The sequence below is a fragment of the Haliaeetus leucocephalus genome, unplaced genomic scaffold (assembly GCF_000737465.1).
Source record: "Haliaeetus leucocephalus isolate CR32 unplaced genomic scaffold, Haliaeetus_leucocephalus-4.0 Scaffold217, whole genome shotgun sequence".
In the NCBI taxonomy this organism is placed as follows: domain Eukaryota; kingdom Metazoa; phylum Chordata; class Aves; order Accipitriformes; family Accipitridae; genus Haliaeetus; species Haliaeetus leucocephalus.
The window spans coordinates 10,875,418-10,890,899 of NW_010972653.1; the positions used below are offsets into that span (position 1 = coordinate 10,875,418).

General features: G+C 37.0%; 1 protein-coding gene across 1 annotated transcript; it reads left to right on the top strand.

The window, feature by feature from the left end:
• The first annotated feature begins 153 nt into the window (after positions 1–153).
• Positions 154–14,538, top strand: FAM150B (family with sequence similarity 150, member B). The gene is made up of 5 exons (XM_010566723.1): positions 154–480; positions 2,971–3,024; positions 3,136–3,216; positions 5,614–5,680; positions 13,534–14,538. Exons 1-4 carry the CDS (start codon positions 222–224, stop codon positions 5,676–5,678), a joined length of 459 nt encoding a protein of 152 aa, XP_010565025.1. The 5' UTR covers positions 154–221; the 3' UTR covers positions 5,679–5,680; positions 13,534–14,538.
• Positions 14,539–15,482: the final 944 nt, after the last annotated feature.

The following is a 15,482-nucleotide window of genomic DNA, read 5'->3' on the forward strand; positions in this document are numbered from 1 at the left end:
CGCGGGGGCTGAGCGGGGCGCTCCCCCGGCGGCGCGGTCCGCCGCCTGTAACCCGCGAAGCGGTCTCCGCGCTTCCCTCCCGTCACGTTTCCGACTTCACCCCCGTGAGTCTCCCCGCCTCCGAGCCACCCCCGGTTTTCTCTTCCAGCGGCACGGGAGGCCTCCCGCAGCGGCGGATCCTGCCCCTTCGTCTGCTCGGGCGCCCTTCGGGTCAGACTGCAATGAGCGGACTGAGGTCTCCTGGGCTGCTGGGGCTGGTGCTCTTAATGCTCTCGGCAGGGCACTGCAAAGAGAAAACTGACTCCGCAGATCTGAAGGACAGGCAGAGTCTCTTAAATCTGATCATGGAGATCATTCAGGAACTCAAGAGGTACCACCTGGAGAAGGACAGGGGGGTGCAGTATTTCTCCAAGCACGACTACAACTTAGATCGAAGGGAAGTGGCTGACTACGGAGGATACCAGGACGAGCAGAGAGTCGGTAAGTCACAGTCCATGACTTAGGAGATCTTTTTTTTTTCATCTAGGGTGCCTCGGTGCATGAGACATCACATCAGGTTACTAATTTTATGTCAAGAATTCACCGCTCAAAATACCTGCAGATTGCCTTTGGTATCACACACAGACACAGACGGCAGATGTGGAATAGAAAAACTCCATTCACATCTAGTGTCTCTTACTCTCTGGATAATGTGCTTAACTGAACGTCCGACTTCCTGTGTGTTGGCTTTGAATGAAACCTTTTAATAAGGGAAAAGACTGAAATGGGCTGAGATCAAAGAAATAAGGGATGAAAACGCTCTTTTTCCTGGAAGTTTATCACTTTTTGAAATGTGCTTGGTTTAAGTGTTTCTTGGAAGTGACCCTAGCAAGAGTTCCCCTGCAGGACTATAGTATGTCCTTGTAGATCTCACATCTAGAAGTCTTGCCTCCAGCTTGGCTTCATTAAACTTTTTGCCCCATTTCTTAGTCCCTTTTGTAGTCCAGAGGTCGCACCTTTGAAATACATGGGGACTGAAACAGAGTACTCCTCTGTCACTGTACAAGCTCTGACCAATTTGGGACACTCCTGCAGGCATCCTTCTACTCATTTGAATGGCTCTTCTCTAACCTCCCAGTGAAAAGCCCAGGTTTGTTTGCAAGACGTTCAGGGTTGTGTAGAGCACTCCGGAAGCAGTCGTACCAAGCCACGTAGTGATGGATAGTTACCGCTCAGTTTTGTGATGTACTTCTGTGCATCCAGTTGAAAGTTGGTTTGGCTTCTCCTGCTGCCATATCTAATTTACTGCTCGCTGTCACTCCCAAACCCCTACAGCACTACTGCTGCTCGTCTTGCCTCTCCTGCTGAAAGTGACTTTCTCAATATTTTCCAGCAGATCTCTACTCACCTTTTTCCAAACTGGCTTTCATTTTGCTAGCGTGCCATTTATTTTGCCTTTATTGATCTCATAAAGCTTCACCGTACCTTTTCTTCATTCTTATTCAAGTATCTTCATGATTTGTATTTGTTGGTGGTTGTCACAGAAGTGTTACTTCTCCATCTGGATCATTAATGAATATACAAAGGAAGACAATTTTGTTCCACTTAAGATCAGCATAGCGAGAACATTTTGTTTTATAAATGTTGAAAAGTTAGAGGCTAGACTAAGCAGGGAGTCCTGATCTGCGCAACTCTCAATCTCAGCATGGAATGTGGGCATAGTTTCTGGCCACCCTACATCAGCGTATTGGTGTGAAGCATCTGATTTGTGCTGAACAGTTATCTATGTAAATAATAAACCTACTTCAGAGCAGATTAGTTAGTAGCAGTGTCACTGACTCCTAAGCAGGATTTTTCATTCTGTTATTATAATGGAGTTATTCCCAGCAACTCCGTAAAGGAACTACTGCTTAAGAGTCTTTCATTTCAGCTTTGGCATCACTTTCCCAGTGAGCCTGTCCCATGGGAAATTTCTGAGTGAAGCATGTGTGTTTTTAATGCTCTTCATGACATAATTAGGTCAAATATGATAAGGTCAATTTTACTTACACTGACTAAAGTTAGAAGTAAATGAAGAATGACTTTCGAGAAGTGTCTAACCTCACAAGTGAATCAGATCTGGATGGAAATGCTCTCTGCTTTATATCTGATAAGAGGTGCCAGGGGAATGAAAAAGGCTGCTCAGGCATTTATGGTCAAATAAATAAAGCACCATGTAGTGTATCATACACAATCAGCACTAAGCTATCAGCATAGAGTTCGTAACGGAAAGCAATCAAAGATAGCTGTAAATCAGGAAGACACAAGCAAGGGTTAGGGCTAAAATGGATTTCAGTAAACCAGTTTCATTTTGCCATCTGCTGAACACAAAACGCAAGGCGGTAAACCACAAACATAGGGAGCCAGAAGAGAGCAATTTGCTTAGGATCATTTCCTGTGAATTTTATTTACTGCTAAAGGCAGGGGGGGGTGGGGGGAGATTCCTGTAAGTAGATCAATCCTGTTTCACATTTACAGCAGGACAGTACTTGTATAAACATACCTGTGACAGAAGAGCGGATAGATTTGCCTAAGAGAATCAGAAGACACAAACCCAAAGTTGAATGTATCTTTGGGTCTTTACCGCTAGCAGAACATGCTATTTCTGAGCAACCATGAACTAAAATTTCTGGAACAATTTAAATCTAGATGAACTTGATGATGTAATTCGTAGAGAGCTAAAATCTGACTCTTAGTTAATTGTCATCATTGTTAATGACTGCACACCTCAGATGTTACTTGTTTCATCATCACAGTGTGTTTCACAGTGGCTTCTTATGTAAAACAAATGCTTGCCACTTTGTCTACTGTATGCAAAGGACTTTTGACCTCTGTGCATCTATCAAGACGTAGTGGTGATATTTGCTGGACAGAGTTTATTCCCTGTCCTCATACTATGCTTGGCAAGCATAGTTCCAGTGCAGCAGACTGACTATTTTTTCTGTCCAACAGAAATAGTTCCCAGAGATCTGAGGATGAAAGACAAGTTCTTAAAGCATTTAACAGGTAAGTTTTAATTTTGCGTTGGTATCCATCACTTCACATACGTACCATAAGCTGCACTACTATTCCTGTGAGCTGTGCTGACTCATAACTTATTTTTTCTTTATATTTCAGGTCCACTCTACTTCAGCCCAAAATGTAGTAAACACTTTCATCGGCTTTATCACAATACAAGGGACTGCACCATCCCAGCATGTAAGTGCCCAAACCAGGTACTTTCATAAAACTACAGAAAACTCTAAAATTTAGTAGCTCTATGAGGTACCAGTAGTGACACTATACTAGAATACATTCTTTGCAGTGAAGAATTTGGAGTGCTCTAAAATGTACTAAGTATGCTTTACAGTGTTGCTAGAACAGCATCAGCATTATGTTGGGGAAAATAGAAACAGAATTTTTTCACTGCAAATAAACTGCATAGAATGGCTGTAAACACTGCTTCCTTAGGTACTGATATATACGCCTCTTTCATTCCAAACCAAGGGTGTTTGCTTTTCATAAGAACACGATTCCTCTCGCAAACCTCTCATATTTTATTTTTAGTCCTGCAAATTCAAGATAGGATCAGAAATCCAGGTGGGGCTATTTCCTTTTCATTGATTATTTATGTAGAACATATTTTATAGACATTTTATATTTTGACTGTTCAGCTACCAATCTACCAGTGATGCTGACAGTGAATCTTTGCAACCCTTGTCTTCAGTGAATTACAAAAGTTTAAGTTCTAAGGCTTAGTAAAAACAAACAAAAAAAGTGCTGATGGACAAATAAGCAAATGTAGCTTATGATACCTCATCAGTGTTGGCAGCACAGAGAATTAAAATAAAATAAATAATGAAACATTGATATTTATCAGTCAGTAGATGTGACTCCAGATTCATACTGAGGTGGGCCTGTTAAGTAAGCAGATGCTATTTTAGTACAGCCTCTTCAGAATGGAAGCACATTTTATTTTACTTGTCTGAGGTCAACCAGTTGGGTCAGTAGCAGAGCTGGGAATAGAAACAAGAGTTACAGATTCCAAGTTTCAAGTATTAATAAATATTTCAGCCCAATGTATTTTAAAGGCATATTTGGTAAGAACTTCAGACTTTTTCCCTATTTGTAAGGTTTTAGATTAGGAATACCTTTGAAAGATAAGGATTTACAGATAATGGCTAACCGGATCACGTTCCGTTTACGTGGATGGAGATGGAAGTTGTTCCTAACTAGTCTGTTTTGAACAAGCGAATGGTCGTATTACCTTCTTCATAAGGATCGCAACACAAACATCATTTGACTCAGCACTAATGAGTACTCCAAGCTGTGAAGCTAAAAACTAGTTGGTCTTAAAGTCTGAATTAGCCTTTTCCTCGTGACAGGTGACATAGCCACCAACATAATGTCCAGATAATAGAGGTTAATTTGTATGAATGGCAATTACAGCATATCTATGCTGTGAGTTAGGGATTGTTAACATTGCATCTCTAGGAAACATTAGATGTAGTTACTCATTAATGAAATAATGCCCAACGAAAATCAACATCAGTCACCAGACTGGACTGACTAGCATCTCCTTAGAGTAACTTTCTTCTAAGAAAATGAGGTAAACAACCAGCTTTAATTCTTCATGCACAGGATGATGTTACTTTTTGATCATACCCTGATTTCCAGTAATACTGTTCATTCTATGTAGAAAATTCAAAGCCCAAACAACAAAGAAATTAAAAGCATCTATGATGATGCAACACAGTGGTAGCCAGTACAAAAGCACTGTGTTGGCATACTTTCTAGTACTTTGTACAGCATAGTAGCATTGACACCTAAAGAGTAATTTACTCTGCTGTCTGTCCATAACCAACTTTCATCATATTTGCTTTCAGTTTGCCACGTTAAAGAAAAAAAAATAAATCTTGATCAATTTTTTAGTTTTGCATTGTTTCTGCCCCTTATTATGAATGCATCAAAAAGCAGAAGGTACCTAAAATAAGAACTACTAACAACAGGACTACTGTGGAGAAAACAATTTTACTAGTTTTAAGATTAAACCCCATACAGTTATGAGTGAATTTGTATGATGTGGTCACCTACTCGGGCTGGACTTAACCTTCCCATGACTAGGAGATATAGCCTAATTTAACTGTTTTTTCCAGGAAGAAAATTTATTGAAGAGTTGCATTACTTAATACTAAGTTGATAGACTTGCTCACTGAGGGTTGGATTTCAAAGATGTATGAGCACTACTTACTCTTCTTCTAGTATGAAAATACTGCAGTCACATTTAGATCCCACATTTAAGCACAAACACAGATGTATAAATTTTCATACATATATACACTTGGAGAGCCTCCAACCATGTTCAGGCTATTTGTTTATAGATAGTACATACGCACAAGTCAGTTGCATAGTTACATGTGCCATTAGACATGGCTTTCAGTGATGCAATTTTTACACACTCCATTTCTAAGTCCAAGGAGCCAATTTCTATACTGCTGCAAACTAAGGTGTTCATTGAACTTTATTACAACAATAATTTGCAAGCCGTTATCAATTTTGATTTTTAAAGGCAAAATTGGTTACTTTAGTAATCTGTTTATGCTTTTTTCATGACAGACTACAAAAGATGTGCCAGGCTTCTTACTCGGTTGGCAGTAAGCCCAATGTGCATGGAAGGATAAAGGTAAGCTTTTTCGTAACAGTAATGACATTCTACTGCATAGCAAAGCAGTGGATTTTGTGTTTCATACATGAAAATTCATGGGAGTATAATAACAATTGTCCTTTGGCTAAGGTATTCCTCTTTCAGAGTACCTGAAGTAACTGGCTTAATCTGGCAAATATTGGCAATAAATAAAGGGTACACCCTACGGAAAGTCATCATATAATACTCCACGTGCATTAGCTGTGAATTATTCATAGCAGCATACAGTTAGGAGATAGTGAATTTGTTGTTACAGAACAAAACACAACAGCTGTAGCTTATTTTTCAAGTTGACTCAGTACACAATTGCCTGCATTGGCAGTGGCAACCCTTTTATGTGTGCAGCTGTGGATCTATGGTGTACATTTTAGTATGAGTTAATATATACAAAGCTATATACATGAAAGCTTTATAAATGCAGATAGGTTGCAGGTGCTTTTATAAAAATTCAGTTAAAATGTATTATTAGTAACACTGATAAACTAACTTTAAGCTACTCAGATTTCTTGGGATTTTCATTGCATGGGAATTTCACCATGCACCAAAGTTAAAAAAAAAAAAAAAAGGCCAACCAACCAAACAAAAAAGTACATCCAAATTATCTGTATTTCTAGAAAACTAACACGTAAGACTACAAAAGGACTAATTTACATTATGTCCTCAACCTTTACCTGAGACAAAAATGTGACTTCTGACAAAGGCATATGTAATAACCCGTATGGATTTGTCAGTAACAAATACTGTCAAACCAAGATATTTTAACTCTCTAACAAAATACACATCTTGTGGAGAAAGTCAGTGAGAAAAAGCAATACATGTTAAGCATCTTAGTTTATTTTTTTAAAGCATTGGCACTCTTTTGCATGGCATTCTTACAAGCAAGCTAGGGAAATACGATCAAGATAAATGTAAGAATGGCTGGAAAAAAAAAAACAAATAAGTTATTAGTGCTTCACTGTCAAACTGGAAAAAAGTATTGCGCAGAGTCACACAGCTTCATTATGGTGTTATTCAATATTTTCATAAATAACTTTGGGTGACAGAAGACAGCGTATTTATGGATGACAGTAGTGTAGAAGAAGCAACCATGATAGAGTACAACCTTGGAATTGAAAATAATCTTGGAAAATTAGCTGAATAGTCTAAAAACAGGACAAAATTTAAAGGAAAGAGCAGAATTATGAAGTCACGCAGGAGTAATCAACTGCCGAAATACAGGGCAAGTTGTGAATAGCTAGACAGTTCTGTAGAAAATGTAGGGGTTGTAGTGGATCACAAACTAAGCATGTCAACCATGTCACACTTGAAAAAAGACAACATACTGGAATTTATAAATAGGAACATTGTTTATAAAATACCTGAAATAATCACTGTTGCTGGAATACTGTATTTAATTAAGGACACCATGAAGACATATGGGTGCTTCTTGTAAGAGTCCAAAGACGAGCAACATGGATGACCAAAGACCTAGAAAACTCAGTTTACAAGAAAAGATAAAAGGAACTGGGATTATTTAATCTAAAGAAAAGACGAGTGCAGGAAATACGATGGAGGTATTCCATTTCATAAAAAGTGGCTACAAGCCATTTTCTCTACCCAGTGTGGATAAGACATCATTTGTTTTATTTTGCAACAAGAGAGGATTCCAGCTAGACATTAGAAAAGACTTTTCTAATGGCAAGGGCAGAGGTAAAATATTAAATCATTTGATGTAATTCAGCATCCTGACTTTATGCTAAATTCCTCAACATTTAAGTATTTTCTGCTTGACTTCCTAAAATAAACCTAAACTAGCCCAACTTCAATACAGAATGTTTCTAATATCCAATAACTGTTACATGACTTGTTGTCTTAATTTGAAACATGCAGCCTTGGAGAGGAATCTCTTATCCATACACTGTGTGTTCAGGGATGGCATTGTGGAAACAATTAATTAATAGTACAATTCATACAATGGTATTAGGACAACTAAAAGTTAGCAAATAGGTAAATCCTTTGATCTAATTAGGAGAAATGCCAGGGATTCAACCTTTCAATTGTAAAATCCAGAAAGCAAGGAAAAAATTAGCTATTATATAATGATATTCACCTGGGAAAGATAGGTGAATAATGTTATTACCAATACTAATAAGCAGATAATCAGAGTAGGGAATTCTTTTCTCCCTTTCCTTAGAAATTTTTATCTGTATCTTTACATCCTATCATGCAAACACAAACTCATAACATGAAGGAACAGTAACTAAATTAGTCCACATCTCAAGCGTGGAGTCAATTTAAAAAAAAGTCCATCTCATTTTGCCAAACAACTCCTTTGCTCAACCAGCAGGTATGTTTCAAGGTGAGTAACAAGCCTCCGCTTCTGTTATTCTCCACACAGAGACAAATCATTAATAGTATCAGCACTCTTAAGCAACCTCTATTAGTAGAAAGGAAGGCTGTTCTCTACCTCTTATGCCTTGAGATCCACAGGTGTTTCCATAAAATTAAGCATCCTGTCTCCTCAGAGCTTTTCCACTGCATCAGTTCAATTTGTGTGGGTAAGATCCTCTCTCACAGAAAAGCATAATGCAAGGCTTAGTTTCATCATTTCATGGACTGAGCTGTAGAAAAATGGGTTCTTTTTACATTTTTCCACTTACCAAACCATCCTTCTTCTCCACAAAGTGCACAGTTACCATTAGTCCAAGGTGTTTTCAAGAAGCTTCAAAGTTTTGAACGTAGTACCACTTATACATAGCAAGACGATTTCGAAACCATTTCTTATTTAAGGTGGTGCTCTCATGTAAGAAGGGTTTATTTACAGTCTGGCAATAAGTATACACTTCTGGTTGCTGCCATAAGGCTACTAGTTAGTAGTTCTAAAGCTCAGAGTAACTCCTGAATATTAAGATAACGAAATTTTCTTTCATGGTACTACTCCACAAAGGTCTAAATTCACAAGTAGAATTTGACTGTTTATATTAATTGTAATCACAAATACATTTAAAAGAATCTTTTTAAACTCCTGATATTATAAACAAGTAAAATAACATATGCTTAATTATCCACACCTACATTTTTCCCCCAACAAATTAGATTTCCTGTTTTGCTCAGTGGCTGATTTTCGTTTTATTGGAGGCTTACAAGTGGGCTGGGCTATAGATGAATTATTGCTTTTTGATACTTTGGAAAACTAGTATTTTTGGTGCATTTTTCAGATCGATGGACACCTGTCCATGTTTAGAGATCAATTTGGGTGTGAAGAAAGAAAAAAAAAAAAAAAGACAGATTTGGGTTTTGTTTGAACTTAAAAAGCATTTTAGACTGTCATAGCTTTAAAGCACACAAGATGTTGAAACTCAGTGCTAAGATCAAACAAGAAAATAAGATGCGAAAACAGGAATTAGGCATCTATGACTGTCACAGTACATACCTAAGGGTCTGTGTGTGATACCATGTGTCTCGTGGAATCTTCGCTTTTTCTCACTGGGCTCCATCTTCTATCTTTTTTTTTGGAGCATATGTTCACATTTTGCCTGTCCCACAGATACAAGCAATGCAGGGGCCCAGTAAAAGCCCTTTTACCTGTTGAGATTGCACAAGTGAAGCCAGAGCAGCATATATTTGTATTACCACATCACTCAGTAGTCCTTTGTAGTCCCTTTGGGTTTTTTTTTTTCCTATCAGCAACCCAGGCTGTGTTCCCTGGTTGCCACCAGCACCATCTCCAACTAGTTTTATTCTGTAACACTTTCTCCTTCTCATGTTCAACACAGCTATGTCCTGTCCTTGATGCTCTTTCTTGTTCTGTTCTTCAGCCTCATTCTTCTCCCAGTTTCCTAATAGTTCCCATAGTCCATGCTTGCTTTGCTCCACCCCATGCCGATACATCCAACAACCATTATGTTGTCCGTATCTGCAGCAGGTAAGAAACGTCAGGGACGAGATTCCTGAAGTGTTCACCTAAAATTCCCAATTCAGATCTTGCAGATTTCCTGTGACAGATGGTGATGAATGCGGAAAAGAAAATCTGGCCCCTTTGACAGCATTTGTTACAATCACTTCTGCTACAGTCATTCAGACTTTACTGCTTTTGTTTGAAAACTGCAGGTGCTACTGTTGGTGCCCTCCCTTTTCCATTACCTATTCTTTAAGTGTTTGCTAGAGACCAACACTGATCTCATAATGTATGCTTAAAACCTCCTTGTACTATAAGGAGTAGTTCAAGGACCAAGGACTGCATTATTATGTATGATTACACAGTTCTGTTTTGAAGATTTCTTCTAATTACTGTATTGACAATATTTATGTATTTTCAACTTTTTTAAAGTTTCTACAGTTATTTCCAATGAACAAAATAAAACTAGTGACACAAACAGTTCTACACTAATACAAGACTAGTACAAGTAGTAGGAATCTCAGGCTAAGCAGAGAAAACGAGCTTTATACACTATAAAAAGACTATGAAAAAAATTTACCAGTTGCTTGTTTCCTAGAGAAGCAGATATAATTAATAATATTTAAAGGAAAAGCAATAGATACAGTATTTCTTGCTTAAAGTACATGATAGAGTAAGAATAAATATATCTACATAGGAAGGTCAAAGATTCTGTATAAAATTCCTAATAAGCTAAAGCACACTGCTAACTGAAATTTCCTTTGGAACACAGAAAAATCTGTGTAAACACCTCAAGACATATTGACCATACTAGCAATATATATTAAAAAAGCTGAAAATACAAGATAAACCTGGAAACTTTAAATACATAAAGAGAAAACTGAAATACCACACTAAATATCCCATTCCTGTACACTGTATCATATATCCATTATTGCAAACTATTCTTAAACCAAAATAATATTTGGGCTCTTAATTTTGCTTCAAGTGTTTTGTAACAATGGAAACAACAGCCCTTAATTGCTTTCTCTCTTACAGTTTCTTATTGACTAACATCCAGTGCAATCAAGAAATGTCAGACACTTTCATGTCATAAAAGAAGTGAAGGTAGAATTAAGATGTGGGTTTTGCATATCATTCAGTGAAGGCAGACTCTTTTTTTTCTAGAAAGCATAGCTTGATCCATCATATTCAACTTCCCATGACATGTTCAATCACCTCTGCTTGGTGACAGGAAGTAGCTCCCAAGGTAACTAATTTATGACTTTCATCAGAACTCTTGCTTTGGATTAAAGAGGCAGCCAGCATACATGGTTACTCGTGTGGCTTAGCCCAGCTTTACTGAGAGGCAATTCTGAGTCTTCCTTACTATGGGATCTCTGTGGCTAGCACCAGCTGAAACATTAAGAGCTTTAACATCTTCAATGCATGGATCTCTGTGATGTGATGCTCACATTAGAGTAGACTTCCACCTGTGTGTTCATACTTGAGGAAGGAATTTTTTGATCTTAGCACATGGAAGTTCTGCTACAAAATCCTACTGACACAATACTTTAAAGTTTATATTGATATTTAAACCACTAAATTCTTCTCTTATATAGATGAGCTGTTACAGAGTTTCTCTCTGTCATCATGCATAGATAATGACTAGAACCAAATTTGGAAAGCTGTAATACGCCTTTACAAGAGATTTCATTTGTGCTTTTTAAAATTGGAACAATTGTATGGTTTGGTTGGTTTCAGCTACTGTTGCTGGTTGGGTTTGTGTTTTGGTTTGTTTTTTTTCTTTTTATTAGCAAAGGAGAACTAAGAATCAAATGAAAGAGGAGAAAGGAGTTGTATAGCTACCTATGTTCTCAACAGAGACTAGTCAAATCGTATTCAGGATCTCCACTAAGACTACCTGCCATCCTTCAGCTAAATTCCAGTCCAATTTTCCTCTGCTGATGCATATAACATAGACTACGTGAAATAAAATAAATAAATAAATACAATTGCAACAGATTGATCAGTGCTAAAAATCTGGGGCCTTTTCAAGGGTTTCTGAAAATGCCAGGGATTTAGGAAACTGCAATTTAGCTGAGCACTGGGAATCTAAGACCCACAGCTTTTGATCAGCTATCCATACAAAACCAGGTATAGCTGAGATGACAAATGAGCTTCCTATCCACTTCCAGTTTTTCACCCTCAGTGAGCTACATATTCCCAGTAGTATTAGTAATGAAAAAAATATTTATTAAATTCTGTGTTTAACTTGTCAGTTGTACCACACACTGATGAAACCAAAAGCATGTTAATTTGTTTTTAAACATCACAGCTTAAATAGGGTACAGCAGGGGCACATACAGAAAGTAAGCTAGATGAAAATACAAGACAAGGAAAATTTATGTCAGTTTCCCCTCTAAGGAAGGATATTTAAAAAAAAAAAAAAAAGTATTTGTCCTATCTGCAAAGCCAGAAAAAAACTAAATTACATTAAGCTTTTCTGTAACATTATTACATTTCCTAATAGCTTTAAAAAAATTGCAAAACTAAATGTTTAAATACTACTAACAAGTACTTCTGTATGCACCAATAGCTTGATTTCCAGTGGATTATGTCAAGTCTGACTGACTTTGCATTCAAATGATTCTATTACAAATTATACTTAAGCAGTAGAAAATGTAGAGAAACTCAAGAGAATTCACACTGATCACGGGAAAGACAGTTACGTATGTTCAGACAGACATTATGAAAATTTTAACTGTGAAAAATGACATCGGCAAAAGTCTAGTATCAGAGAACCACTGTTTTTTATCTCCCACACGGACTTCTGGTGTCTATGAGACACACAAGCTTCAGCTGAATCTGTTTGCATGCAAGAGCAGTTCCTTTCACCCCTGCAGTTCCTGTTGACTAATAAGACATAGTGCATTTTTTACTTCAAAAAAAAAAAAAAAGGGCATTAACAGGTTGTCTTAGAAACACATGAAGCTGGGTAGAGACTTGCAGCATTCAGTGGTCACCTGTCTAGAAAATGCAGTTGCAGAAAACAAACCCAGAAGTTACTGGAGAGAGGATGGATTTCTAGATATGTATACACAGAGATGGTCACGTTACATTTTCTCAGAAGGCTTTAAGGTGTAGGGGAAAAGGGTCATGGAAACTTTCACTGCCCAACCTTTGAATTAACATTTGTAGAGTATAGACAATATCCGTACATAAGCAGTGCAGAAACCTGTAATTTCGTATCAGTGATTTTGATACCAGTGTCATAGAAATGGTTTTGATTTCATTCCAAGATACTATTCTGGGAAGAGTTAATAGAATGGGCAGAAAATTGAACCACTGCAGCTCCTACTCAGTTTGTGTTGCCTCAGTGTTTGCACGTCCCAGGGGCTATATTTATATGACCACATCTCAGAAAGTTACTTCTGTTTGTTTCTTGTTTATACGAGTCCAAACTTCTTCACTAGTGGGCCCCAGTGAAACATCATATCCTTCCCAGATCCTTCAAACCTCACCTTGACAGATATATATTACTGGGCATCGTATCAACAGCTTCCTGACACCAAGACATTAAGACAGAAATTTGCAATCTGTTCATACTATCCTTGAGGTTTATTCACTTTTTGACTTCACAGGTGCACTCATAGGAACAGGCTAAACATAATTATGAGCACGTTTTGAATAGGTAGAACTATATTTTCCAAATCTGTCTACCTAAAACGAACAAGCACAAAATGGGACGCTTTCCCAATTTCAGCCTTGATTAACAAACAAAACAGTAATTTAGCAGTCAGGCTGATATGAAATAAACTGAGCTAAATCAGAAGTGCACTACTGGATCTTTCCAAAGTTATTACTAAATTCTCTGGTTTTATTTACTATTTTCAATATGACAAATACATTCTTAAACACATGTATGTGAGTATAAAAATGATGAAAGGCAATCTTCTTTCTTTTAATCCACCAGATTATTACCATGAAAAGAAACACCAAGAACCAAGAGAAGTGCCTTGGAAACCAACAGGGAAATAGAACTTACTACCTTTATAACATATTCCATTGTGAACAAGAGATTTATTTTTGCAGATTGACAGACTACTTCCCATAATTCTTTTAACATGCGTTTTGTATGTCGTCAACAGTTTGCAGATTGACATTCTTTACAGTAGCATAACTGCCAGTAGTACTTAATGCTCCATACTTAAAAACACACTTTACAACTGATGTGTAATGCTGCCAAAAATTATGTATACACAAATATTTCACCAAGAAAATTGATGTTCTATTGCTTAATTCTACAATTTTAAGGAATGTTTGTTTGTATATCTAGAACTACTAAAGATCTGCTCCACAGTAGTTGTGGTCACTTGATATCCTTCATGCTTATGCAATTTTTTAAAAGTTTGGTTAAAACAGACTTGCATTGGGGTCACATTGTACCCTAGGAGTACAAATTGCATGACAAACAGGAACGTAATTCCAAGTAGACATATTTTTGGGGACTGTGGAGCATGGATTTTGTACACAAACACAAGCTGCCATTAATTTACTTTATATAATAAATGTATAAAACATTCCAACGAACGTGCAATATGTAAATACTGTAAATAACAAGCATAAGTAATAAAGTGTTTGGTATTAAGTTGTTCTCAGTTTGCTTTCTGTTCACTGAATACAGATAAACAAGCTATCTTCCAGTAGCTACTATCACTTATCCACACTTAAGCCTCTTTCCAGTAAGACTTCACTAGAGTTAAGAAAGAAAGGTACACCCACCTCAGAGAAGTCAGTAATTTGGACACTCTCTATGGATTTGTGAGGACAGACAGATCTGTGTGTGCCAGTCCCGCAAAATGCCCAGACCACAAGGCTGCTCCAATTCTCTACAGCATTATAAATTTGAATCTTTTTTTATGACAAACAGTTGTTTTGATTTTTTTGGTTGGGTTTTGTTTGGTTGGGTTTTGGTTTGTTTTTTGGGTTTTTTTTTGTTTGTTTTTTAAATCTCCAGTCTATTCATGATACTGCAAGGCAATATAATCAGTATATGTCCAATAAATCATTTTAGTAATGTAAAATTTTTAAGGAGTCAGTGAACACTTACTCAAGAAGCCTAGATACACATCTCCCTTTCTTCCTTAAATCAGATATTAAATCCAGTTGTCATAATAAAATGACTCAAACAGGAAGAAAATTTTTATGTATCATTTATAGATGAACCTCAGGTACTTTTATCTTAATACGGGCATTTAGCTTCCATTTTATCCTCAATTCAAACCACAAAACGTAAAAACAAAACCAAACACACCCCTCCCTACCCTGAGAAATAGCTAGGAGCTGGGATTCTTGAAATACACTTAAGAGCCATCAGCATCTAGCTCTTTAGAAGAAAAAAAATTTAAAAAAAAGGCAGAAGTACAAAATCCCATCCTAGAACATGGCTGTATTTAGTAAGGGAGAAGTACATATTTTTTATTTGCTTTCAGTGATCACTAAATGCTAAAGTTTCATTACTCAATGGAAGTAATACATGCATACCGAAAATCTGGTAGTTAAAGGGATCTACTGCTACAGGATTCACTTAGCTGCTTATCTGCAGTAAACATGTGCATGGAACTCTGTGCTTCTCTGTGGTTCCACTGGCTGAAATCAGATCACAGCATTTTATTTAAACATGGGAGTTTAAATTAGCATAAATCTTTCTTTTTGTAGTAGAACACCTGAAATCTGGTTAAATAAAAACTTTCCAGAAAAATTCCTTGTAAAAGGAAAAAAATAATTTATTTAATGGCTTGATAAATGAATATTAATAATTTAATCCTATATAAGTTTTCTCTAGATTTAGCAGAAGTCAGCATGCTTTGACAGAAGATACAACTATACTATAGAAGATTTTTTTTTATTTAGTCTTAGGTA